At 41.3% G+C, this 27,159-nt stretch overlaps 1 protein-coding gene across 1 annotated transcript in view; it reads right to left on the reverse strand.

Annotated features, from left to right (window-relative positions):
• epb41l4b (erythrocyte membrane protein band 4.1 like 4B) overlaps window positions 1-13,603 on the reverse strand; it is a 230,053-nt gene extending 216,450 nt beyond the window's left edge. The window contains exon 1 of the mRNA XM_068010596.1: window positions 13,148-13,603. Coding sequence (XP_067866697.1) covers window positions 13,148-13,405 — 258 coding nt within the window. The 5' untranslated portion in view covers window positions 13,406-13,603. The remainder of the gene's footprint in view (window positions 1-13,147) is intronic.
• Window positions 13,604-27,159: the final 13,556 nt, after the last annotated feature.

The following is a 27,159-nucleotide window of genomic DNA, read 5'->3' on the forward strand; positions in this document are numbered from 1 at the left end:
TCTCATGCCCACATTTCTGTTCTTGTCCTGCTGCAGTGTTCCAGTGAACATCAACGCAAGCTTGAGGAACAGCACCTCATTTTCTGATTAGGCACTCTACAGCCTTCCAGACTGAACATTAAGTTCAATAATTTCATCACTGGCCCTTTGTATTATTTTATTTTGTTTTATAATTTTTTTTAAACTATGTACCTGCCTTAAACTTGTTTTTTCATGTTTGTGGTTTTGGACAGAGCTGCTCATTTCTCTATTATCACTCTCTCTGCACTAATGCTTTGTCTTTCAACACACCATTAGCACTCCCTTTTCCTTGGCCCCATGACCTCCTTGTCAGTCACTCTCTCCTGCCCTCTGCCCCATCACACACCTTCTCTTTTGTTTTCTTCCCCCCGAACCCCCCCTCGCCCCCATCGCTTCACTTGCTGAAAACCTATTACATTTCTAACCTTTGCCAGCTCTGATGAAAGGTCACAGATCTGAAACATTAACTCTGCTTCTCTCTCCACAGATGCGGCCAGACCTGCTGAGTATTTCCAGCACTTTGTTTTTATTTCAGATTTCCAGCGTCCACAGTATTTTGCTTTTATTTTACTGTAGATGTGGTGTACTTGGATTTCTAAAAGGCATTCAATAAGGTGCCACATCAAAAACTACTATACAAAATATGAGTTTATAGTACAGGGGGTAACATTAGCTAACCAATCCTCTATCCATGCTAACACGATGCAGAGAGTTGGGATAAATAGGTCATTTTCGGGTTGGCAAGCCATTACTAGTGGACTGTCACAGGGATCAGTGCTGGGGCCTCAACTATTTACAATCTCGATCAATGTCTTGGATGAAGGGACCGAACGCATGGTAGCTAAATTTGCTGATGACACAAGGGTGGCACACTGGTTAGCACCGCAGCCTCACAGCTCCAGCAACCTGGGTTCAGTTCTGGGTACTGCCTGTGTGGAGTTTGCAAGCTCTCCCTGTGACCATGTGGGTTTCCGCTGGGTGCTCCGGTTTCCTCCCACAAGACTTGCCAGTTGATAGGTAAATTGGCCATTGTAAATTGCTCCTAGTGTAGGTAGGTGGTAGGAGAATTGTGGGGATGTGGTAGGGAACATGGGATCAATGCAGGATTAGTATAAATGGATGGTTGATGGTTGGCACAGACTCAGTGGGCCAAAGGGCCTGTTTCAGTGCTGTATGACTCTATGACAAAGATAGGCAGGAAAGTAAGGTATCAGGAAAACATAAAGCATCTACAAAGGAATTTAAGAAAGTTAAACGAGTGGGCAAAAATTTAGCAGATAGAGTATAATGTGGGAAAATATAAACTTGTCCACTTTGGCAAGAATAATAGAAATGCAGTATACTATTTGAATGGAGAGAGACTGCAGAACTTTACAGTCCAGATGGATCTGAGTGTCCTGGTACATTAATCACAAGTAGTGGTAGGCAGGTTTTTATTGTTTCATGGGATGTGGGCATCACTGGCAAGGCCAGCATTTGTTGCCCATCCCTAATTGCCGTAGAGAAGGTGGAGGTGAGCTGCCTTCTTGAACCACTGCAGTCCATCTGGTGTGGGTACACTCAATGCTGGGAGGGAGGGAGTTTCAGGATTTTGATCCCGCGACAGTGAAGAAACAGCAATATATTTCCAAGTCAGGATGATGTGCAACTTGGAGGAGAACTTGCAGGTGGTGGTGTTCCCATGCATCTGCTGCCCTTGTCCTTCTAGGTGGAAGAGGTTGCGGGTTTGGAAGGTGCTGTTGAAGGAGGCTTGGTGAGTTGGTGCAGTGCATCTTGTATATGGTAGATACTGCGCACTGTGTGTCGGTGGTGGAGGAGAGTGAATGTTGAAGGTGGTGAATGGGGAGCTGATCAAGTGGCTGCTTTGTCCTGGATGGCGTCAAGCTTCCTGAGTGTTGTTGGAGCTGCATTCATCCAAGCAAGCAGACAGTATTCCATCACACTGCTGACTTGTGCTTTGTAGATGTTGGACAGACTTTGGGGAATCAGGAGGTGGGTTACTCGTCACAGAATTCCCAACTTCTGACCTGCTCTTATAGCCACAGTATCTATGTGACGGCTCCAGTTCAGTTTCTGGTTAATGGTAACCCCCAGGATGTTGATAGTGGGGGATTCAGCTATGGTAATGCCGTTGAATGTCAAAGGGAGATGGTTAGATTCTCTCTCATTGGAGATCATCATTGCCTGGCACTTGTATGGTGCGCATGTTACTGTCAACAACATCTTCCATCACTTTGTTGATGATCGAGAGCAGACTGATGGGGTGATATTTGCCAGATTAGATTTGTCCTGTTTTTTGTGGATAGGACATACCTGGGCAATGTTCCACATTGTCGGGTAGATGCCAGTGTTGTAGTTGTACTGGAACAGCTTGGCTAGGGGGCGCAGCTAGTTCTGGAGCACAAGTCTTCAATACTATAGTTGGGATGTTGTCAGGACCCATAGCCTTTGCAGTATCCAGCGCCTTCAGCTGTTTCTTAATATCACGTGGAGTAACTTGAATTGGCTGAAGACTGGCATCTGTGCTGCTGGGACCTCAGGACCATCTTCTTGGCACTTCTGGCTGAAGATGGCACAGCAAGTGATTAGGAAGGCAAATGGAGCGTTGCTGTTTATTGCAAGGGGAATCAAGTTTCAAAGTAGGGAATTATTAGTATTACTTAGACCGCATCTGAGATACTGTGTACAGTTTTGGTCTCCTTACTTAAAGGATATAATTACATTAGAAGCAATTCAGAGAAGGTTCACTCGACTGATTAGTGGGCTGTAGGGGTTATCGTTTGAGGAAAGGTTGAGCAGGTTGGGCCTTTATCCAATGGAGTCTAGAAGGATGAGAGGTGATCTTATTGAAACATACAAGATCCTGAGGGGACTTGACATGGTGGATGTTGAGAAGATGCTTCCCCTGGTGGGGGAGTCTAGAACTACGGGATACAGTTTAAAAATTAGGGGTCTCCCATTTAAGAGTGAGATGAGGAGAATTTTTTCTCTGAGGGTCGTTAGTCTGTGGAATTCTCTTCCCCAGAGAGCAGTAGACGGTGGATCATTGAATATATTAAAGGCTGAGTTAGGTAAGTTTTTGATCGACAAGGGATCAAGGGGGAGCTGACAAGAAAGTGGAGTTGAGGCCACAATTAAATCAGCCATAATCTTATTGAATGGCGGAGCAGGCTTGAGGGGCCGAATGACCTACTCCTGCTCCTTGTTTTTGTGTTCTCAATCTAATTTCCTAATCTGCCTTAGCCAACTCAGCCCTCATACCCAAGTAGTTTGATTTGCTCAGATTTAAGACCCTAGTTTCGGACTTACTGAATCACTCTCAAACTCAATAAAAACGTATATAATTTTAGGATCACTCTTCCCTAGAAGCTACTTTACAAGATTATTAACCCTTTCTCATTGTACAATATTAGATCTAAAATAGCCTGTTCCTGAGTTGATTCCTTGACATACTGATCTAGAAAGCTTTCTTGTGTATATCCAATGGACTTATCCTCCTCAATATTACTGCAAATTTGGTTTGCCCAGTCTGTATGAAGATTAAAGTCCCCCATGATTACTGTATTACCCTTGTTACATGCACCTCTAATATCATGGTTTATACTCTGCCCAACACCACACCTACTGTCAGGGGGCCTATAAAATACTCCCACCAGTGTTTTCTGCCTCTTGTTTCTTAGCTCCACCCAAACTGATTCTACTTCTTGATTTTCCAAGCTAAGATCCTTTCTCTCGACTACCTTTATCCCATGCTTTATCATCAGGATTACACCCCTCTCACCCTTTCCATTTCATTGATCTCTTCTAAAAGTCACGTATCCTGGAATATTTAGTTCCCAACCTTGGTCACCTGGCAACCCCCTTTCTATAATGTTTATTAGCTCAAAGCCATTAATTCTTATCTGTTCTATTAATTCATCAGTTTTGTTGCAAATAAATTAATGCTCGCGCATAGATATATACAGCCAAACTCTGTCACAAAATTTGACTTGACTGTGCATTTTTGAACATATCTCACTTGATGTCAAACCTAATTTCTTTATTGATAAATGATTTTATCCAAAACAACAAACCCAGGTCGGACAGAGCATCCATGCAGTTGGCAAACTATCTTAACTCAAATCACTGCCTTAACTTAATGGGGAGGCACAGTGGCGCAGTGGTTAGCACCGCAGCCTCACAGCTCCAGGGACCCAGGTTCAATTCTGGGTACTACCTGTGCGGACTTTGCAAGTTCTCCCTGTGACCGCGTGGGTTTTCGCCGGGTGCTCTGGTTTCCTCCCACTGCCAAAGACTTGCAGGTGATAGGTAAATTGGTCATTGTAAATTGCCCCTAGTGCAGGTAGGTGGTAGGGAATATGGGATTACTTTAGGGTTAGTATAAATGGGTGGTTCTTGGTCGACACAGACTCGAAGGGCCTGTTTCAGTGCTGTATCTCTAAATAAATAAATAAACTTAGTTTTCAAAGTTAATAACTTTTCTTAAGGGAAGTAGAACCAAAATTGGGTCATCAGTTATAACTGATGGAGCTCACAGCAACTACGCTGCTAGGTGCTTAAATTTTTTGGTTTCCCAATGACGAAAATGGTGGCAAAACTTGGCTTTCAATTATACAATGGAAGCACCACCATGTTGTCAATTTAACTGCATAATCAATATTTAGAGATACAGCACTGAAACAGGCCCTTTGGCCCACCAAGTCTGTGCCGACCAACAACCACCCATTTATACTAATCCTACATTAATTCCCTACTACATCTCCACTATTCTCCTATCACCTACCTACACTAGGGGCAATTTACAATGGCCAATTTACCTATCAACCTGCAAGTCTTTGGCTGTGGGAGGAAACCTGAGCACCCGGCAGAAACCCACACAGTCACAAGGAGAACTTGCAAACTCCGCACAGGCAGCACCCAGAACTGAACCCGGGTCACTGGAGCTGTGAGGCTGCGGTGCTAACCACTGCGCCACTGTGCCGCTGAATTAATTTCACAATTTTCAAAAGGTAACCAAAATATGACCTGGTTTTCAATTAGGATGAATTTAAAATGTATCATTCCAATAAGGACATTTAATCAAGTGGTTTAACAACTATGTGCGGTTTCTGAAAAGTGATATGACCAGCAAGACCAACAAAACATGGAGGATAACACCAAACCTGCAAGTGTGTGTCATCAAAACAAAGAGTGTTTAACTGGGAAAATCCTGAAATTAAAAAATCCATTTTCCTAACTATATATACAGTATTTTGTACACATACAAGGAATTCAACTGTTTTACAAACCACAAGTAACATCTTAGCTGATTAGAATCTGCAACAATATGGCTAATATACTTTAAAAACAAACAGCGTGCTATATATTACAAAAAAACTATCACTTATACCTGCATCAACTTTGTGAAGTATTGGGCAATGTATGGGGTACAATAAATTCATGTGTATTATTTGACGAGTGTTATTAAAAAAATTGAGTAATTAGCCATAGTATGATAAAGTTCCAAATCTGTAAAACTAGCCTAACTGTATCGTATTGATTCAACATCTGATGAACAGTTCTGCTTCTTTTTAAATTTAACACCATCTCCCCGAGACGTACACCATTCCCCAGGCAAGAAATGCTATACTCCAGAAAGCTTGGTGAACCAATAGGACTGGAGCCAATCTTTACTCAGTCTAACATTTATTTAGAGAGTGAAATCTCGTAAATCATCCCCACCACGATTTCAGTAAGTGTCTCTTTTGTATGTGCTCAAGTGAAACCTTAATTAATCCCTCCACCTGTTTATAATCAGATACAATTGATATATTAAGAACACTTTTTTTGGGAGGGGAAAAGGATAATGTAATTGCAGACTCTCAATCCTCCTCTTGAACTACAAAATGAATCAGGGTGGACAAGGATGACCTGCCTTCTGATTGTACTTCCTTCATATGCCTTTGGCACTTCTCCCTAATGGCACAGCTGAGATTGAATTCTCACCTATTAAAGATACATCAATTACCAACATTTAAGAGGCAACTAGATAAACACTTGAATATCTAAAGGTTACGATGAAAGAGCAGTGAAATGGCATTAAAATAGGCAGCACAGATGACAGCACTGGCACAGGCACAATAACCAGATGGCTTCCTTCTGTGCAAGAATTTCTATAATTCTATGTAGGGAATTGTGGCCAGAAAACCACAACATGGCCCTCCAGAACAAATTTCAAAACTTTCCAACAGTAATTAACATTCTAGCAAGATTTATACCAAAATGTACAATCTCAAGATGGTAAAACTACTGAGTTATCAAATTGTTCACCTTTCCTTTCCCATTCCAGCATAAAATTCACTGACGAGCTGAATATTTTTTCTTAGTGTTGTTTTTCAGTAAAAATGTTATTTTCCACTGTCAAATGATTCTTGCAACCAGAGTAGTATTGTCATTTTGATGCTGCAATTTTCCAAATATAATACGCATTTTTCCCTAAAACTTTAACTAGAAGTTAGGGTCCGTATTATATATGGTAATAAATCAAAATGGGTTTTTGTGAAGCCAGTCAAGAACATCTTTTCCAGATCCATTATGAATGATAATTCAAACCAACAAGAAATGTTGCGGTTTGATAGTTCTTTTAAATTCTTCCTGTTTCTAAGGCATAAATGAACATCGTCTCGTTTGCATTAATTATCAGCATTTATAAGGCATCCAGGAACCTTGAGACTTCAGCTTGTCCTTTGAGTTTCGCCAAGGTCTAACATTTGCCTCGTTAACATTGAATTCCCATGCTGCCACTCTGTTACCATGGTTTTCAGCAGCTTTGAAATCACTAGATTTGAAGGCTGCCGTTAAAATTTTTAATTCAAAGCACTAGTACAAAGAATCCCATCTTGTTGACCTGAGAAACTTGTCTGCATATCATATGCTATGATCGATCGATTGATAAACGCTGTCAGCTAATTCTGTCCACTGGAGTGCCGCATATTTTTCACGGGAGCCAGCCACTCAGCAAACTAGGTTGTAAATGGACCCTTTAGCTTAGTCAGGTTGGCACAAAACTTTTATCAAGAAAGGGTCACTTTGACTGCAGTACTGCAAAAGTCTAGGCGTGTATGATACATGGTGCTAAAGCAAATTTGACATTTAGTTCATGAAAAACAGAGTGTGTATTATATTTGGATGCTTATTATAAGAAGAAAATTTGCAGCCATAGCAAAGAAAATGACCAGGAATGGTACGAATCCCAAAAGGAAAATTCCAAAATGATAAACAAGAGCCTCTATATCAAGAGCCTCTCTTCTGAATGGCACAGCTTTGATTTTAAGGTTCCCTTATCTTAGGATCCCCTGCCAATGGAATATGTTCTCTCTATCTGCCCTATCAATCCATTTCAAAATCTTATAAGCCTCACTCAAATCACATGTAAACTTTCTATATTCAGGAATACAAAACTAGTCCATGTAATCACTCATCATCTAACCCTAGTAACAATCTACATTCCACTCCTTCCAAGGCCAATATATCCTTTCTAACATGCAGTGCCCAGAACTGTGCACAGCACTCAAGACGTGATCTAACCAGGGTTGTAACAAAGCTTCCCTTCTTTGTATTTCCCACTGGTAATATAGGCTACTATTCTATTAGCCTTTTTGAGTACTTTTGGTACCTTACTACTACATTTTAGCAATCTGTGTACATGGACTCCTAAATCTGTTTGGACCTCCACTATTCCCAGCATTTCACTATTTAAATAATACTTGAATCTATCCTTTCTATCTATCTATCCCTTTTTTAGTCCAAAATGGATGAGCTCACACTTAGCTGCATTGAAATCCATCTGCCAAAATTTCACCCACTCATTTAATCTATCAAAATCTCTTTATGCTTCCATCTACACTACTTAGTACAGTGGTTCTCAAATTGGGATCTGTGGAAAATCTTTCTAGCGGCTGAGAGAGCGAGAAAAACACAAGCGGGGGAAAGGAAGAAAAAAAGACAAGCCATCCACTTTGTACAAGTTAATAGTTAGTATTCGTCCCACACAAGTAGTGACAAGATGTCTATCCCCGAAGCTCTTGAATACTTGTCCTTCTTTGTAGTGATAGGCTCCTCAACTGCCATGGTTTTCAGCTTCGTGTCTCACATCTACTTTCGGCAGGAGGGGAGGGGAGGTGGGAGGCCAGCTGCTGCTGTGATATGCAGGTGCATTCTATTTGGACTCATGCAGTGAGCAAGTGTCATTATAATGCCGCCTGGCCTGTTGAGTAGTTCCAGCATTTTCTGTTTATATTAATCTCTTGTTGGTTTGCTTCTTGTAATCATGGAAAAGCTGTCAGTTGGACTTGTTTAAATCTTCCACCATGTTACAATAATGTAAATTCCTTGAATGATTAAACAACACTGAGAAACTATAGGTTGGTAAAATATTCCCGAGAATGTCACGTTCATGTGAGTACTCTGCAATATAACTGGCGAGAAGGAAACTCAGCTGTTTATGGGAAGCTTTTTTTTAAAAAATTAAAATAGAAACCTGCTTTGAGCCTGTTAAACATCTAAATATGGTGTGACTGCTGTTGATACTGATTTGGCCAGAAGTTGTTTGTTTTGGATGCGATTGGGTATGCCTGCCATTAACAGGCAATCTTTAACCACAGTAAAAGCAGTTCAGTTGGCATGCACTGGAACATTAGTGGAGTCACACTTATCCTTTATCTCTAGTCTGCCTAGTCTGTTTCACTGTCTACTTTGGTGAAATTGTCCTCAAATTGCTACTCTAACTAATTACCTGTTTTCTTAAAAGCATTATTAACATTCTCTTTACATGCAACACTTTCCTATTATAAGTATTATAATTTAGATTGATGGAGGGGGGGGGGGGGGAATTCAAGATTACTAAGCCATTTGAAAAGGGGTCCTTCGATCCTTCAACCAAAAAGTTTGAGAAACTGACTTCATACACCAATCTTTGGGTCATCAGCAAAATTGGATATATGGCTCTCTACCGTGTTACCAAAGCCATTAGTACATAATACGAATGCTGGGCATGGTAGCATGATTATGTTTTTAAAATTTATGATTTTTAAAAATTTAAGATGGAGTTCAGAAGGTCAGGTGACTTCACATCCACTCTGCTAAGAACAAGACAGATCAAAGAATTTTTTTGAAGAGAGGCTGCAGGGGTAACACCTGAAGAACAATGGGTTCCACCCTCCCAGACTTTCAGGTCATAAAACGAGGATTCAGTGATTCTGAAGTTGCAAATGTACCAAGCAGCTGTTAACACCTGGGAACAATGGAAGGCCCAGGTGGCTCTGTGAAACCTGATTTTTGGACTTTGCATATTGAAACAGGACAATAAGCTATTGACTTTTGAGTCCAATAGGTTTAACAGATTTTCTGAAGGCATACAGATTGTAAGAGAGGAAACCAGCAGTTACAGCCTCACGGCAGGCTGTAAGAAGGGAACCCAGTGGTTTCAGTCTTAGAGCAGGCAGTAAAGAAGACAAGGCCTCAAAAGGGGACACCTGCTCTCAGAAGCCTCATACAGCAAAAAGCTGTAAAGACTTGAACCTGTTTTGAAAGTTGAAGCTTACTGAGGAGTAGACGACCAGAGAATCATTCACAGACGTCCAGCTCGGAAGCGCTCGAAGAAGTGAGCGAAGAGGACACTGATTTTTGACAAGGTCTGGGAGATCCTACCCAATGCTACTGAGAGTTTGGGACTTTTAACCACAAAGGATTTTGCCATCAAAAAGGACTGTGTAGCATATATAAAGGTGGTGATGTTTTCAAGTATTTTAATAAGTAAAGAAAATACCTTTCTTTGTAATCTGAGGTATCAGCTACTTACAAAGTACTATTTAGTTAATGGGGATTTTTTTTGATTTGTTGTTATAATAAGTCCTAAAATGTAAAATCTTGTGTAATTTTTTAAATTGGACTTGAGGTTCATATCTTGTATTTTAATGTTAATGGTCTCACTGAGGGCGATACAATATATGCTGAATAGTTGAGGCCCCGACACAGATCCTTATAGGACAGCACTAGTCATTTCTTTCCAATTTGAGTACATGCTCATTATCCTTGCTCTCTGTCTAATATCACATGCCTACCTCCTAGCCAGGTCAATAATTTGCCTTCAATTCCATTAGTTTTAATTTAACTAACAACCTCTTCTATGGAGCTTTATTGAATACCTTCTGGAAGTCCACATGAAATACATCCATAGACATTCCCCTATCTACTACCATAGTTACTTCCTCAAAAATTCAATTATGTTCTATATGTTCTATTAGACATGACCTGCCATTTACAAATCCATGTTGGCTCTCTCTTATTAGCTCAAATTCCTCTAAGTAATCAGTCACAAGTCTTTAATTATAGATTCCAATAACTTCCCTACATTAGACATTAGACAATAACTTCCTGGTTTATCTCTTGCCCTTTTTTAAAATCATGGAGTTACATGTACAATTTTCTGATCTAAAGGGACAATTCCTGAATCAAGCATGCAATATATTATAGCAAAAGTGTCTGCAATTTTCTCACCTTTAAAATCCTGGGGTGAAAACCATCAGGTCCCAGTGATCTGTTCGTCTTGAGTGCCATCATATTTTTCTAATACTATTTTCTGCTTAAGTTAACCTTAATGAGTTCCAGTCCTTTTGTTTTATTATTAACGTCTGGTATATCATCCTCTTTCTCTGCTTTGAAAACTGACCAAGGGTAATTATTCAACAAGTCTGCCATTTCCTTCTTTCCATTTGCAATATCTGTTTTAAAAGGGCCCAGATTACCACCTTTTTCCTTCCAATACAATGGTAAAAACGTGTTAAACTTGATATCCCTCGCAAGTTTCTTCTTGTATTCCTTTTTGTAGCTCTTACTATCTTTTTGTCTTCCTTTGCTGTCCTTCATCCCTCCCAATCCCCTATTCTTTGACTTTTGTGTGCTTTTTCCTTTAGGTTTATGTTATCCTTCACCTCTTCTCGACTATAGCCCTCACATTTGGTAAGTAGAGCTCTTGCTCCTTAGGGATACATATTGGTTTAGTATTGAGCTCCCCCCCCCCCCCCCCCCCCAATAGCTCCCACTGTTCATCTGCAGTTTTACCAATAACAGTTTCGACCAGTTTGCTGTCTCAGCCTCTGCCTCATCCGTTAGAAAGTTAGCCGTACCAAACTGTTAGGTTTGAAAAGGAAAAACTTAACATCGAATTCGATCATATGAGATAAATGCCTTTTACTGTTAGATTAATTAAATTTATAAGTCTAGGTCATTACTAAATCTAGTTGCAGTAGTCTCACCTTTTTTTCAAATTGAACTTTCGGGGATGCTTAATTTACTCTGAGCTCAGATTGGCGTTTCCTTGTTCTTTCCGTCATCTCAACAGCTCATGTGCACATATTTCTAATATTCTCCACTTATTTTTCATTAAACTGCATTTTTTATACAAGATTTTCAGTCTTGTATCGTGATTTTTTATTTCAACGTTGGAGATTTTGGAGCGCTTGCAAGTTTTGCCCGAGTCAGGCGATACTTAGCAACCAGTGAACGGGTGCGTCTCCATCACCTCCAGATTCAGCTGAGCAACAGCCGAACAATGAACTGTCTGAAACTGTCAAAGAGAACATAACCCGCGTAAAACACAAATATCCTCTTGTCCACAGTTGTCTATACATCAACTAACGAGATGTCAATGCCACGAGTAGAAACGAAAGACTTAAAATATTATAGGAGTTTCCACGGAAGACTGGTTTTGAGAAATGTAAACAAAGACAATAAATCGGACTCTTTAACCACACCCACATTCAATTAAATGAAATCAGGCTTTCATTCGGGGTGAAGCTCCATACACACACATTGTAAATCTATATCTTACATTGCCAAAATAACTCTCCAAACGATTAATTTTCGTTGGCGCAGTTTTTCATATGTTACTCCAGAAGAACTAAAAACAAATATTTATGTTTTAAAAACGTAGGAAACTGGTAAACAAAAGCTGCACAATAAACATCGGTGTAATATAATATGTCGTTGCTGTGTTGCTTGTAATAGATTTAGAGTTCAGCAACTGGCATATGTGAAACTAATAATTGATACACGGCGCTCTGGGATTTATACAGAAACCAAATGTCAGTCAGTTTCGGTCAAACCCCTTTTCCGTACATCATACCCAACTTCCGTGTGCGGATCTGTTGTACTTATACAGCGAAGACACCACCACTTTCGAGCCATCCTTGAACTTTAACCTAAAATTGGTCTCTGTTTGGAGTCTCTCTGTTTTCAAATTCCAGTCTGGTTGTCTCCTTTCCACATTTACTACCGAGGATGTAGTCATGTTTTGTGGTTGTAACGGCGGTAAAACCGATAATTTAGACTTTATACATTAAATTGGCTAATTACATAATTAATCAAATTACATCTACAACCTGTTTATGGTCATCCCTCTTCACCATAAATGGCACCTCTTAGTGTACACAATCCCTCTCTCACAAACCGCTCTCCCCTTGCCTCCCTCGCGGTTTCTTTTCTCACTTGCCAACTCTACAGTATCTACTATATGTGCAGATTCATTTACGTTCTTACCCTCCAAGCTATCGACATGCAATGACGGATCTTTTACTAATGTATCTATGTTTTCTTGGCACGATTAAAAACCGAAAGTCCCAGAGAAGCAAGAACGCAATTAAATCTAACAAGAGCAGGATGGAGTACTTCAGTCGCACACGACGCAAAACGTAGTCCAAGGAAAAAGGCAGAAGACAACAAGCACGGTTACCTCCACCTATCAGTTCACTGAGAAATGGCCAGCTCATCTCATAGTTTTACAATAGTGCGGGTACGGTTCACATGGAAGCAGGTGTTCATCGAATAGAGATACAAACGCACAAGTAAATGTAAATAATCAAGATTAAGTTGAGCTATATACAAAAGAATCCAACTTTAAACTACACAGGTAGGTAGAGGGGCGGGGCCAGGCCCTCAACTATACTATGTACATGTTGCGACAGATGAGGTATCCTGTTATGAACAACTTCTACTTTAACCTGGGCACAGATCTCACTTCAACCTCGGCAATGACACAGGTCTCCCTCACCCAGATCCAGGTGGATAACCTGGCGTTCTGGAAACTCACCGGCAGTTCCACATTGACGTCCGTCCCATCCAAAAGCTGCACTCTGCAGGTCAGAACCGACTTACTGTTGCCTGCTGCGGGAATGTGCACCATGGTCCCAGTCGGTACAGGTGTGGCGGATCGAACTCCAGCGCCAGGGATGGCAACTGTTGCTAGATCCCGACCTCGCCTGTTCCCGTCTCCTCTTCCGCCATCCCTCTCGTCCATGTAGCGGCGAATCGAGCGGCGCCCGAACGTCCTCCGCAGAAACCTCATCATTTTCGCCGGTTTGGTGTCCCTCAGTCCCTCCCCTGGCTGATCGGCTGTAACCTGCGGATGCTGTACTACTGGATGTTGTTTACTGAGAGCGCGGGTCGCCCTACGGCCCCAGAGACTCGGCCACCGGTCGCGGTCTGAACATTTACCGAAAGCCCAAACAGCGAGCGCAGCCAGGTGAGAGCCGAGCCGACAAAGCGCGGCACAGAGCATGCGCGCACCTTCACCGAGGCGCCCGGACGAAGCATGCGCACACCTCCATCGAGCCAACCATATAGAGCATGCGCACACCTACACACCCGCCATAGAAGGCCGCAATGCGCATGCGCCTTCCTAAAATGCCTTCGTTACTAACACCCAAGTGAGCATGTGCACAGCGATACCCCAGCACCTGCCCTGCTGAGTAGGTTCAGTGGCAGGAAGTGACGTTTAGTAGCGACTACCTGGACAGGTAGTGAAAAGGTGAGGAGGAAGTGGTTGATACGCAAGTGTATAAATGGCTGGTGATTGTGTAACATAAAAGTATTGTACCTTTTCAAGATTAATGTTGTATGTTCCATATCGACCTTTCAGGAATGTTCTGAGAGTCATTATGTAAATACTAATTGTTGGGAGAATATTTTTCTGCCTATTGATGCCGAGCAGAAATTATTAATGGGCAACGTTGTCGTTTTTGGACACTGAACGTACTATTCTGCTCCTGTATTATCCTACCGAGATTGCTTGGTATCATTATAAGTATTTTTCTGTGAAATAATTTAATGATAGAATCTCCTGGATTCGCAAGATTTCATTATTTTCAGGGCATTGCTGACGATGACGAAGTGCTGAATGACTTACTCTTGTTTTTCTTTCTCCTCCTGTCTTGTATTTCACTTAATCTGTATAATTTCCAACATTGTTTTTAAAGGTTCTCAGATAGACAACAACAGATGCCCATTCCGTTCAATGTCTACCCGGACTGTTTATATCAGCAGTGAATATAACAATAACTATAAGGCATTTAGCTGGTTGAGCCTGTTCCACCATTCAATGAGATCATGTCTGATCTATAACCTAACTCTCATGTACCTGCCTTTCATAAAATTGTCAAAATTTATGGTTCAGAAGGAAGCGATTCAGCCCATCCTGCCTATACCGACTGAAAAATATCTATCCAGCTTAATCCCACTTTCCAGCTCTTGGTCCATAGCTGCGTAGGTTACAACGCTTCAAGTGTATATCCAAGTATTTTTTAAATGCCATGGGATATACAGCCAGAACCCCACAGCCCACTGAGTGGGGAAAAAATTCTCCAACTCTCCCTGCACCCGTCCAATCCTTCTATGTGTTACGACCAGGTGAGAAATGTGTCTAGGGGTCTTTTGCTGTCTTCACCTGGTCTTATTGTCACAGGGTTTAATTTTAAACACAGTGTTTTGAGCTCCCCCTTTGTGAATTCTTGTTCACAGCTTTACAATTATATGGCAAAGAAATGAGCACAAGCAGGCTTTCTTTGGTTTAAAGAAGAAAAGTGAAATTTATTAAATTTACTTCAACTTTAATATGGTTCACACCTATGGATATAGCGCCCACGCTAGCATGCACACGCAATATACACATGCGGATAGGGACAGAAAAGGGAAGAAGAAAAGATAAAGTGGAACAGTTTGAGGCAATATTACTGTGCTTTGAGCTCGCTGAAGTCCTTGATTGAAGATATGGTCTTGCGTTTCGTTGGGGCCCAGTATTCTTCTTAAACCTTGTTCACGTAGGAGACTTTTCTCTCTTTGAGTTTACATGTTTTCAATAGTTTCCGAAGCTGGTGAGAGCAAGATGAGGGCAGACAGGAGAGGAGGTAGTTCTTGCTTCAGTTCCAGGAAGACATGGCGTTTTGAGTTCAAATTCTGTTTTTCCAGTTTAATACTTCCTTAGTTGGCCAGCAAGTGGCCATGTGACTGACTGGTTTGATCAGGTCTCTTCTGTATATTGGGGCGGGGACTGGTTCCTTTGTTTCAACACCATCTGGTACTATGCAAATATCCTACCAGCCAGAGGCTTGCAATTTTACATTTTAATGTTCATGTGGCAATATCATGTGTGCCTCAGTCTTGGCAGGTGGGGGTTTACCTAACATATGATTCCTGGTTATTGACATCTCTGCTGAGGGAAATAGATCCTTCTGAGCCACTCCATCGAGCCACCTCAATTAAATCTCTTCAGCTTCCTGTTACAGACAAGTGGTAAGGGGTGTGGGTAGTTCCCACTCCTCACCTTCCAACTGACCGCCATCGTGTTTTGTTTAAAATAATGAATTAGCCCCTGAGTATTTCACTTGGCAAATAAACAGACAGTGACATGTTTTCTTGTAGGTTAAAAAACAGAAGATTAACTGTTTATTGAACAATATTAATTTCCCGAAATGTTCGCAACGCTACTCATGCACGCATTCACTCTCGCATGCGCTCTCAAGAGTAGATTGATAGAAGGCAAAGGGTCAGGGTTCAAGGTGTGGGAACTGTTCGTGGTTTACGGTAAACCTGTTGAATTTTCCAAGTAGAACAGTCTCTTTTAAAGGTTCATGCCTGCCTTGTTTGTAGTCTTGACTTGTTGAGGTATTGCACATTTTTGGTGGTTAAGATTTCAGATATGTTACTTTCAGTTCCCTGCTGCAGCAAGTTGAAGGGTAAAATTAGCAGCAGGGCTCCTTCCTTGCTTGACTGCACTTCTTTCCACAGCCACTGGCTGGACTGCTTTTCTGTGTTCTTGTGATATATCCCTCACTCTCAAGAGGGTTACCTTTTAAAATCACAATTCATCATTAGCATTTCTGGTACCTGAAACATGGTTTTTCTCCCTTGGTGTGACCACACAATGAACCAGGATGTGGCATCCATGGCCTTCTTAGCCACCTTATCTCCCTGTCTTGCTACCTCCAAGGATCTGTGGAGATGCACACCAAGCTCCCTCTGTTCTTCTACACTTCTCAGTATCCTACCATTTATTGTGTATTCCCTTGCCTTTTTGTCATTCCCAGATGCATTACCTCACACTTCTCTGGATTGAATTCTATTTGACACTTCTGTGTCCGCCTGACCAGTTCATTGATATCTTGCACAACAACATAATAAATAGCAGCAGGAGTAAGCCTTTGGACCCTCGAGCCTGCTCTGCCATTCAGTAAGATCCTAGCTGATCTGATTGTGGCCTTAACTCCACTTTCCTGCCTGCCCCCCATAACCCTTTACTCCCTTGCAGATCAAAAATCTGTCCAGCTCAACCTTGAATATATTTAATGTCCCAGTCTCTACTGCTGTCTGGGGTAGAGAATCCCACCCTTTTTCTGGGAACATATTTGTTCTGAACCCTCACTGTCTCCTCTTTGAATGCCTCCCACTGCTCTGCCACTAGTTGTTTCCATCTACTTTTGCTGTAATCACAACACAGCTTAGTAAAATTGGCCTTTCTTCACCCCCCCCCCCTCCCACCCTTGAGAACTTTTACTCCTGGTCTATCTTTGGCCTTTTCCATAACTGCAGTAAATCTAACTGAATTATGATCACTACCATCAAAATGCTTTCCCACTGATGCCCCTTTCACCTGCCCAGCTTCATTCCCCAAAGTCAAGTCTTGAAGTGCCCCATTTCATGTTGGGCTTGCTGTGTATTGGCTGAAAAAAGTTCTCCTTAATGCATTTTAAGAATTCTGTGGCCGCTATACCTTTTACACTGATAAATATTAGGGTAGTTGAAATCTCCCACTACTAACTGCCCTATTACTTTTGCACTTCGCAGAGATTTGCTGACATATTTGCTCTTCTATCTCCCTCTTAACTGGGGATCTATAGTACACTCGCAGCATTTGATAATCCTTCTAGCATATCATCCCTTGTCAAAGCTGTAATTGTTTCATTGGCTAATATTCTGACCACCCCTTCCCACTTCCTATTTTCTCCCATTTCTACCTCATCTGAAAACTCTTGCCTTTGCCCCCTTTCCCTTAATACCTTTGGTTCACAAAAATCTATCAATTCCAGATTTAAAATTAACAATTGATCTAGCATCAATTGCTGTTTGTAGAAAAGAGTTCCATACTTCTGCCACCCTTTGTGTGTAAAAATGTTTCCTATCCACTCCTGAAAGGTATGTCTCTAATTTTTACACTATGCCCCCAGTCCTAAGCTCTTCAACCAGTGGAAATAGTTTCACTCTATCTACCCTATCTCATCCCCTTAATTTCATTAATGTCAATCAAATCACCCCTCAACCTTCTAAATTCCAGGGAACCCTTCTTTGTGTAATTTCTCCTTTGGAGAGATTAATTTAACCCTTGGAGTCCATCAGTCATTCTGGTTAATCTACACTGCACTCCCTCCAGACCCAGTATATCCTTCCAAAGGCATGGTGCCCAGACACAGCTCACAGGACTCTCGGTATGGTCTAAATCGGGTTTTGTATAGCTGAAGTATGATTTCTACCCGCTTGTATTATAGACCTCTAGACATAAAGGCCAGGATTCTAATAGCGTTTTTGATTATATTCCATATCTGTCCATGACATTTTAATGATCTGTGCATAAATCAATTAGAGTGCTTGTCTAATATCCCTACACTGTGTCTCCTACCTCTCAGCCAATTTCCTAACCCAGTCAAGAATTTGCCTTCAATTCCATGAGCTTCAATTTTAGCTAACAGTCTCTTATGGGGGACTTGATCAAATGCCTTCCAGAAGTCCATATAAATAACATCCATAGACATTCCACTGTTCACTGCTTTAGTCACCTCTTCAAAAACATCAATCAGATTTGTCAAACCTATGTTGGCTCTCTCTGATTAGCTGACAGTTTCAAGTTGTTCAGTCATCCTATTGTTAATTATAGACTCCAGTAATTTCCTGACAACAGATATTAGGCTAAATAGTCTATAGTTCCTTGATTTTCCCCTTTCTCCTTTCTTAAATAACCAAGTGACATGCAATTTTCCGATCTATGGGAACGGTTCCCAAATTGTGAGAACTTTGGAAGATTATAGTCAGGGCATCTGCAATGTTCTCACCTATTTCCTTTAAAACCCTGGGATGGAAAGCATTTGTTCCTGGGGATTTGTCATTCTTTAGTTCCATTAATTTCTTCATTACTATTGATTTGCTTACATTAATTTTGGTGAGTCCCTGTCTTTGGTTCAATATTCATTTCCTTGGGATGGCTGACATACTGACCCCTCCCTCTACTGTAAGTTACTAACACAAAGCAATTATTCAACTTTTCTGGCATTTTCTAATTTTCATCAACAATATCATTATCAGTTGTCGAAGAGCTCATTGCTCCTGGCCATCCTCTTTTTCCTAATATAATTGTAGAAAAAAAGTATTGATTTTGATATCCCTTGCAAGTTTTCATTCCCACTTTCTGCGACTTGTATTATCTGTTTTATCATCCTTTTCTATTCTTTGTATCTTAACCCATTCGCCAGGCTCCGTCTACTTTTTCACTTTTATATGCTTTTTCTTTCAGTTTTATGTGGTCCTCATGTCTTTAGTCCAGCCCTGGTTGTTTTTTTTTGGCAAGTAGCGTTCTTGCCCCTTAGGGGTATAAACTTGTTCTGCATTACATTAAATTCCTTTTTGAACCCCTCCCACTGATCTTCTGTTGTTTTACCCATTAACAGATTGCCCAGTTTACTGTGGACAGTCTCTGTCTCATTGCATTGAAATTAGCCTTACCTAAATCTAGAAACTTAGTAGCTGTTTTGTATTTCTCCCTTTCAAACACAACGTTGAATTTGATCATATTATGGTATCTGTCAGATTAATAGGTCATACAGCATGAGGCTGTTAACTAGATCTGGCTCATTACTCATTACTAAATATAATGTGGTATACCCTCTTATTGATTCTAGGATATATTTTTGCAGAAAACTATAAGAGAACTCAAGAAATTAATAGAATCATAAAATGATTACAACATAGAAGGAGGCCATTCAGCCCGTCGTGTCTGTGCTGGCTCTGTAAGAGCTACTCAGCTAGTCCCACTCCCTCATTTTTCCCCAATTGTTACCCTTCACCAATTATTATCACCAATACCGTTCTGATAAAATGTCATTGACCTGAAAAAAAACCTTGTTTTTCTCTCCATAGAAGCTGCCAACCTGCTGAGTATTTCTAGAATTTTCTGTTTTTATTTCAAGAAATTCACTATGTCATGGATAGTACTGGTTTGCTTTTTCCAATCTAAATGAAAGTTAAAATCTCCCATTAAAACCACTCTGCCTTTGCCACATGTTTATGTAATCTCTGCATTAATACATTGTACCACTTCACAGTTGCTGCCAGGGGCCTATACACAACTGCCATTACAATCCTTTTCTTTTTCTTAATTCTATCCATAAAATCTTCATTGCCTGCTTATCAATCGTTGTATCCTCTCTTGTCATTGAAGTGATTACATCCTTTATCATTGAAGTGATTTCATCCTTAATCACTAAGGCTGCTCCTACCCCTCTACCATTTTGCTTTGTATATTTAGTTTCCAGTCCTAACTATCTTGCAGCCATGTTATGTTACAATTGAAGCGGGAACAATGACCTGTCAATTCAGTCCCATCACTCCACGGGTCGCAGCATATTATTAAAATTTTCCCACACAACTGGAAAACAGTCAAATTACACACTCTAGTAACCCCCAGAATAAAACAGACCAAACCAGGTATCTTTAGACAACAGCAAGTTAACTATTTATTAAAACTAAATCTTAAACACTATTAAGATAAATCTGTCTATAGACCTTATAACTTCTTATTTTAACCTAACTCCCCCATTCACACACATACACTCAAAAATCAATCATAAAAGATGATTTAAAAAATTGTTTAAGAATAAATAAATAACTGGGTTGTTCATCTTTGTGGATTATGTTTTTGACGGGTGAGGTATCCTAATGTAAAAATAATCAAATGCCACTTGAAGTCTCTGCTTGGATTTGATGAAACAGTCTCTGAGATAGGCATTCGGCTGCAACAGGCATCACACAGTTCTTTCAACGATGAGCACAGTAATAGGTCTACTTGAATTTTTAAAAATCGGCAGTCTTTCGGTTAAAATCTTTACTGCAAATTCCAGAAAACACAATCAGTCAAGAGAGAGTCAATCTTGAAGCAAAGACTCTTAGATTGGGAGTAAAGAATAGGAATTTTGCTACCTCCAGCAATACAAATGGTCTCTTCAAAGAGTTTTTTTTTCCTCCTTAGGCAATTAATATGGCTTGTAGCTCATTGTAGAATTTCTGCTGAGAGAAATAGACAGCTCTTTTCTCCAGTAAGCACGCTTTGCTGGTGTCTCTCTAAAAGCTGGTTTTTCCACACAGTTAAATTGAAACATTATACCATGTGACCTCTTCACTCTCCTGCTGTCGCCTGGGTAACAAGTGCAGCTGGCACACTGTGCCTCAAAAATTTAACACTTCTCTCTCTGTCTTAAAGGTACACTGTTTTAATCCAAGGAGAAAATAAATACAGTTCCATGACACTCAGTAGCATCTACCTTGTAATATCCTCCAAGTTGAATTTATGTCTGTAATTCATTCAGTTAGTTCATTATACTCCATACATTTATATAAATAATGCTTACTTGGGCCACACACCCAAACCTTAGAATCACAGAATAATACAGTGCAGAAGAGGCCCTTCGGCCCATCGAGTCTGCACCGATGCATTAAAGACACCTGACCTGTCTAGCTAATCCCATTTGCTAGCATTTGGCCCATAGTCATGAATGTTATGACGTGCCAAGTGCTCATCCAGGTACTTTTTAAAGGATGTGAGGCAACCCGCCTCTACCACCCTCCCAGGCAGGGCATTCCAGACCGTCACCACCCTCTGGGTAAAAAAGTTCTTCCTCAAATCCCCCTTAAACCTCCTGCCCCTCACCTTAAACTTGTGTCCCCTCCTAACTGACCCTTCAACTAAGGGGAACAACTGCTCCCTATCCACCCTGTCCATGCCCCTCATAATCTTGTACACCTCGATCAGGTCACCCCTCAGTCTTCTCTGCTCCAGCGAAAACAACCCAAGCCTATCCAACCTCTCTTCATAGCTTAAATGTTCCATCCCAGGCACCATCCTGGTGAATTGCCTCTGCACCCCCTCCAGTGCAATTACATCCTTCCTATAAGCTGTCCTTCTGTTCTAGTGTTTTACTCACATGTTTCATATTTCCTCGTTTACTTATTTGACATCTCTTAGTTTTCCCTCTTACCTGTAATGCCCAAAGCACAATTTCTGATGTTACTCTACATTTGGCCCTTTCATTTTGTTTTCAAAATATTATTTATACTACCTTTTCCACCTGAGGACTCCAAATCTCCCCCTCCTTTCATTTACTTATTTAGAGTCCTTTTGACCACCATATTTATCCTTTCTGCTAGGGCTCTTATCCAGGTGGTCCCTGTCCCTACAGCACAGTTGCTTCCTGTGTCGGTATTAATGCCAGTGTCCCATGAAGTGGAACCCCCTCTTTGACACACCACCCCTTCAGCCATGTGTTCACCTCCCTGATCTGCTTATACCTTCACCAATTTGTGCATGGCTCTGGTTTTAGTCCAGAGATTATAACCCTTGAGGTCCTGTGTTTTAATTTAGCTCCTAATTCCTGGTAATCTCCAAACAGGACCTCTTGCCTAGTCTTCCCTGTGCTGTTGGTCCTAACATGGAACACCATGACTGCATCATCCCCGCCCCACTCCAATATCTTCTAAGCTAGTTCAAGTTGTCCCTCACCTTGGCACCAGGTAGGCAACATATCAGTTTAGATTCCGCTGGGGCCACTCAGCTCCTGACCTCACTACAACCTTGGTCCAAACATGCACAAAAGAAGGGAACTCAAGGTAAAGTGAGAGTGACTGCTCTTGACATCAACGCAGCATTTGACCGAGTGTGGCAGCAAGGAGCCCAAGCAAAACTGGAGCCAGTGGGAATCGGGGAAATCTGTCCACTAGCTGGAGTCATACCTAGCACAAAGGAAGATGGTTGTGGTTGTTGGAGGTCCGTAATCTCAGTCCTAGGACATCACTGCAAGAGTTCCTCAGGGTATTGTCCTCGGCCCAAAGATTTTCAGGTCAGAAGTGGGGCTGCTAGTTGATTGCACAGTGTTCACCTTTCGCAACTCCTCAGATACTGAAGCAGTCTGTGTCTGCATGCAGGAAGACCTGGACAACATTCAGGCTTGATAAGTGGCAAGTTACATTCATGCCCCACAAGTGCCAGGCAATGACCATCTCCAACAAGAGACAATCCAACCATCTCCCCTTGTCATTCAATAGCATTACCATCATTGAGTCCTCTACTATGAACATCCTGGGAGTTACTATTGACCAGAAACTGAACTGGTCCAGCCATAAAACTACTGTGGCTACGAAAGCAGATCAGATGCTGGGAATTCTGCAACGAGTAACTCACTTCCTGACTCCCCAGAGCCTGTCCACCATCTACAAGGCACAGGTCAGGAGTGTGATGGAATACTCTCCACTTGCCTGGATAAGTGCAGGTCCAACAACAGTCAAGAAGCTCAACACCATCCAGAACAAAGCAGCCCGCTTGACTGGCACACCATCCACAACATTCAACATTCACTCCCTCCACCACTGATACACAGTGGCAACAGTGTGTACCATCTACAAGATGCACTGCAGCAACTCACCATGGCTCCTTCGACAACACTTCCAAACCTGCGACTTCCACCACCTAAAAGGACAAGGACTGCAAATGGATGGGAACACCAACACCTGCAAATTCCTGTCCAAGCCACACACCATCTTGCCTTGGAACTATATCGCTATTCCTTCACTGTCGCTGGGTCAAAATCCTGGAACTTACTTCCTACCCCAGGGACACAGAAAGTTAGCATGCAGATACAACAAGCAATTAAGAAGGCAAATGGCATGTTGGCCTTTATTGCAAGGGGATTAGAATACAGGAATAAAGAAGTCCTGCTGCAATTGTACAGGGTTTTGATGAGACCACATCTGGAGTACTGTGTGCAGTTTTGGTCTCCACATTTAAGAAAGGATATACTTGCATTGGAGGTGGTACAGCAAAGGTTCACTAAATTGGTTCCTGGGATGAGGAGGTTGTCCTATGATGAGAGGCTGAGTAAATTGGGCCTATATTCTCTGACGCTTAGAAGAATGAGAAGTGATCTAATTGAGACATCCAAGATTCTGAAGGGGCTGGGTAGGGTAGATACTGAGAGATTGTTTCCACTGATTAAGGAATCTAAAACACAGGGGCATTGTCTCAGGATAAGGAGCTGATCATTTAGTACTGAGATGAGGAGAAATTACTTCACTCAAAGGGTTGTGAATGTTTGGAATTCTCTGCCACAGAGGGTTGTGGATGCTCTATCGTTGATTACATTTAAGGATGGGATAGACAGATTTTTGGTCTCTCAGGGGATCAAGGGATATGGCGATTGGGCAGGAATGTTGAGTTGAAGCCTAAGGTCAGCCATGATCATATTGAATGGTGGAGCGGCTTGATGGACCATATGGTCTACTCCTGCTGCTGTTTCTTGTGCTTTTATGTTCTAACAGCCCTGTGGGTGTACCTATACCACATGGACTGCAGCAGTTCAAGAAGCTCATCACCCACTTCTCAAGGGCAATTGGGACGGACAATAAATGCTGGCTGAGCCAGCAATGCCCACATCCTGTGAAAGAATAAAAAAAGTGGGACACTCAATCTAGCTTACAAAGGATGCTATCTGTTTCCCTAACTACTAAATTCCCTAAATCATCACATTACGCTTCTGCTCCTCCTCCTCCCAACCCCCACTTTGGACAGCCTCCTGCTCTAAGGTGTCATGGTCTGCATTCTGGCTGTCCTCCTGGCAGTCTTTAACCTTAGCCTCATAGATAGCAGTACATTGTATTTGTTGAATGGGATCAGATTCTACAGATCCTCTCTCTCACCTGTGTTCCCGTACTCCGCACACTATCAGTCATGCCAAATCCATTCTAAACCTGCACCTCTCTACGAGATGTGAAGAAAGTCTGGAGCAAACTGTTCAAATACTCCTCCTCCTCCCTTGTATATTGTAGTGGCTCCAACTTACACTTCAGCTCAATGATTCTGAGGCAGCAAGATTCGAGATGGAGATATCTCCTGCAAATATATTCACTTGGGTTTGTCTTTCTGTACACATACTGCAGTCCAGACACACAATCTTCTCTGCCATATCTTAGTCTAAATTAATTATATTTGCCTAGATTTTGCAGTCATCAGCAAAGTGGCAGCATTTGCTGCTGACTGCACAGAGAAATACAAACTTACCTAGTTAGTTGGCTGCAGCAAGAGCTTCCACTTCTTGCTGCAGCATGGCCTACCTAGCAGTGAGGCGTGTTGGGTGAAGCCACACTCCCCAATGGCGTCATGACAACACACCCTCTGAGGTCAGTATTCAGCTCAAAGGCAGATAGGTGTTTTATTGTAATTTTAAATATATTTTAAACACTTGAAACACTTTTAAAAACTGTTATAAACTTTTAAATACTGAGACAGAGGGAGAAGGGGAGGGAGATGGATGCAGAGAGAGACAAAAAGGGAGGCAGAGAGAGACAAAGGGAGACACAGAGACTGAGAGAGAGGAGAGACACAGACTGGTACAGAGAGGGAGAGAAACTGGGGCAGAGACTCTAGACGCAGAGAAGGAGACGGAGCAAAACCGAGAGACAGACACCAGACCCAGTGTGAAGAAATATTACTTTTCTCATTTGATTGTTAAATATGCTAAACTGAAATAAATGTGCTTGTTGAAGGGCAACTCTCCTGAAATTATTCCTCATGGGGCATTCTGGTTTCATGTCTTTACAGGGATTGTAGAGGAGAACTTTGAAGAATGAGCACTGCACTATATCAGCTTGAGCAATTATTGTCACTAACTGATCTATATTTAATGCATGGCAGATAAACAAGAGGGAACTGGACATTGAAAATACTCAACTTGTCGCATGACTAAGAGCGGCAATATCTTAGCGTTCGCCACTGTTGGGACCGCAAAATTCAGGCCATTATTTATTTCTACCTTTTTTAGTTTGTAAGGTTTCTTTTTCTATGCACTAACTTGATCTAAAACAGTGGACAAAAATTTTAAATATTTGCTGCTTCAAACTTAAACGAACCGCTACACGAATTGGAGGCAAAACACTGCATCTTCTACTCTCAACAAATTCCCAACTTTTACACTCTGTTTACTTGAACTCCTTTAATGACCAATCTGCATGACCACTCTATCAAATCAAAATTAGTACATTTGAAAATGTCAAATTAGAATATACTATGTTGACCATGTGCAATTTTCCTACTGTAAGATCAGTCCAATGTATTAGGTCTTCTAAGAAGATTGTTCTAGCTTTCTCACTGACCTCCCTTCACCTACAAGTGAAACTAGCTTATTATGCATTGAACATATTCATACTTGTTTTTATTCCACATGCATTACCACAGACCTAGTAGATAATAATACTCCTGTAACCTTTAATCCTATTCCTTACCAGATGTCTGTCAAACATTTTCTTTGTAGAATTGATCAATATGCCATCAACTGCTTTTGCTGGAAGTTTGTTTCACCAGCCCACTCTAGTTTTGTTGATAATAGAGAGATACAGCACTGAAACAGGCCCTTCGGCCCACTGAGTCTGTGCTGACAATCAACCACCCATTTATACTAATCCTACATTTCCTACCTATACTTGGGACAATTTACAATGGATAATTTACCTATCAACCTGCAGGTCTTTGGCTGTGGGAGGAAACTGGAGCACCCAGCAGAAACCCACACAGTCACAGGGAGAACTTGCAAACTCTGCACAGGCAGTACCCAGAACTGAACCTGGGTTGCTGGAGCTGTGAGGCTGCAGTGCTAACCACTGCACCACTGTGCCACCCAAATTTGCGATTTCCTAATTTTGTGTTGTGCCCTCTATAGTTTTTTTTGCTCATAAACCTGCTTGCATCTACATAATCTATAACCCAGTATTTGAAAGACTGAACTTTGTCTAGTCCATTGAAACCAAGTTTCATTCTGTAAATATAACTTCAGAATATGGAGTCTTAAAATAGGCTGTATGCGTGGAACAAGCTAAGACATTAGACGGGAGCATAATTCTTCTGTTTTGAATTTGCAACACCCTGTAAACATTTAAACTTTTGAGGCAGGGACGATTTATTTCTGAGTTTGTTACAATGCAAACCTGTAACCAAACTAAAAAGAGGATATAAGATGGAACTTGAAATGATATTAGGAACACACTGAGTTAATTGTTTTAAAGAGATTGTGGACAAATAACTAAGACCTTCTGATGATATCAGTTGGTGTCAATTGAATTCAGTTGTGACTCAGTTGGTAATATTTTTGTCTCTGAGTCAGAAGATTGTGGGTTCAACTCCTAATCTAGAACTTGAGTACTGTTATGAAAGGCCCACCATTTTTTGAGAACTTGTGTTTAAGCATTGTGGAAATTAATTCATTTGAAAGACTGAAGAGATTCCATAAATGCTGGGCTTTGTTTTTTTTTTTAAGTCACTGGAAGGACTAGGGACTTTTGTAAAAACAAACCTTTACCGGAAGTCACATGTCTTAAGCTAAATTAGCAGCAGGAGCCTTAATTACTATGGGAGTTGTTCACAGCGAAGTGACATGTCAAAAGTTATGGTGGTCAAGAGTTGGTTTCGTTTTGGATATTGGTTCAGTTGGGGGTAAGGCTGCTAAGAGATAAGCCACCAGCTCAACC

This window comes from Heterodontus francisci, chromosome 2, assembly GCF_036365525.1.
Source record: "Heterodontus francisci isolate sHetFra1 chromosome 2, sHetFra1.hap1, whole genome shotgun sequence".
Classification (NCBI taxonomy): domain Eukaryota; kingdom Metazoa; phylum Chordata; class Chondrichthyes; order Heterodontiformes; family Heterodontidae; genus Heterodontus; species Heterodontus francisci.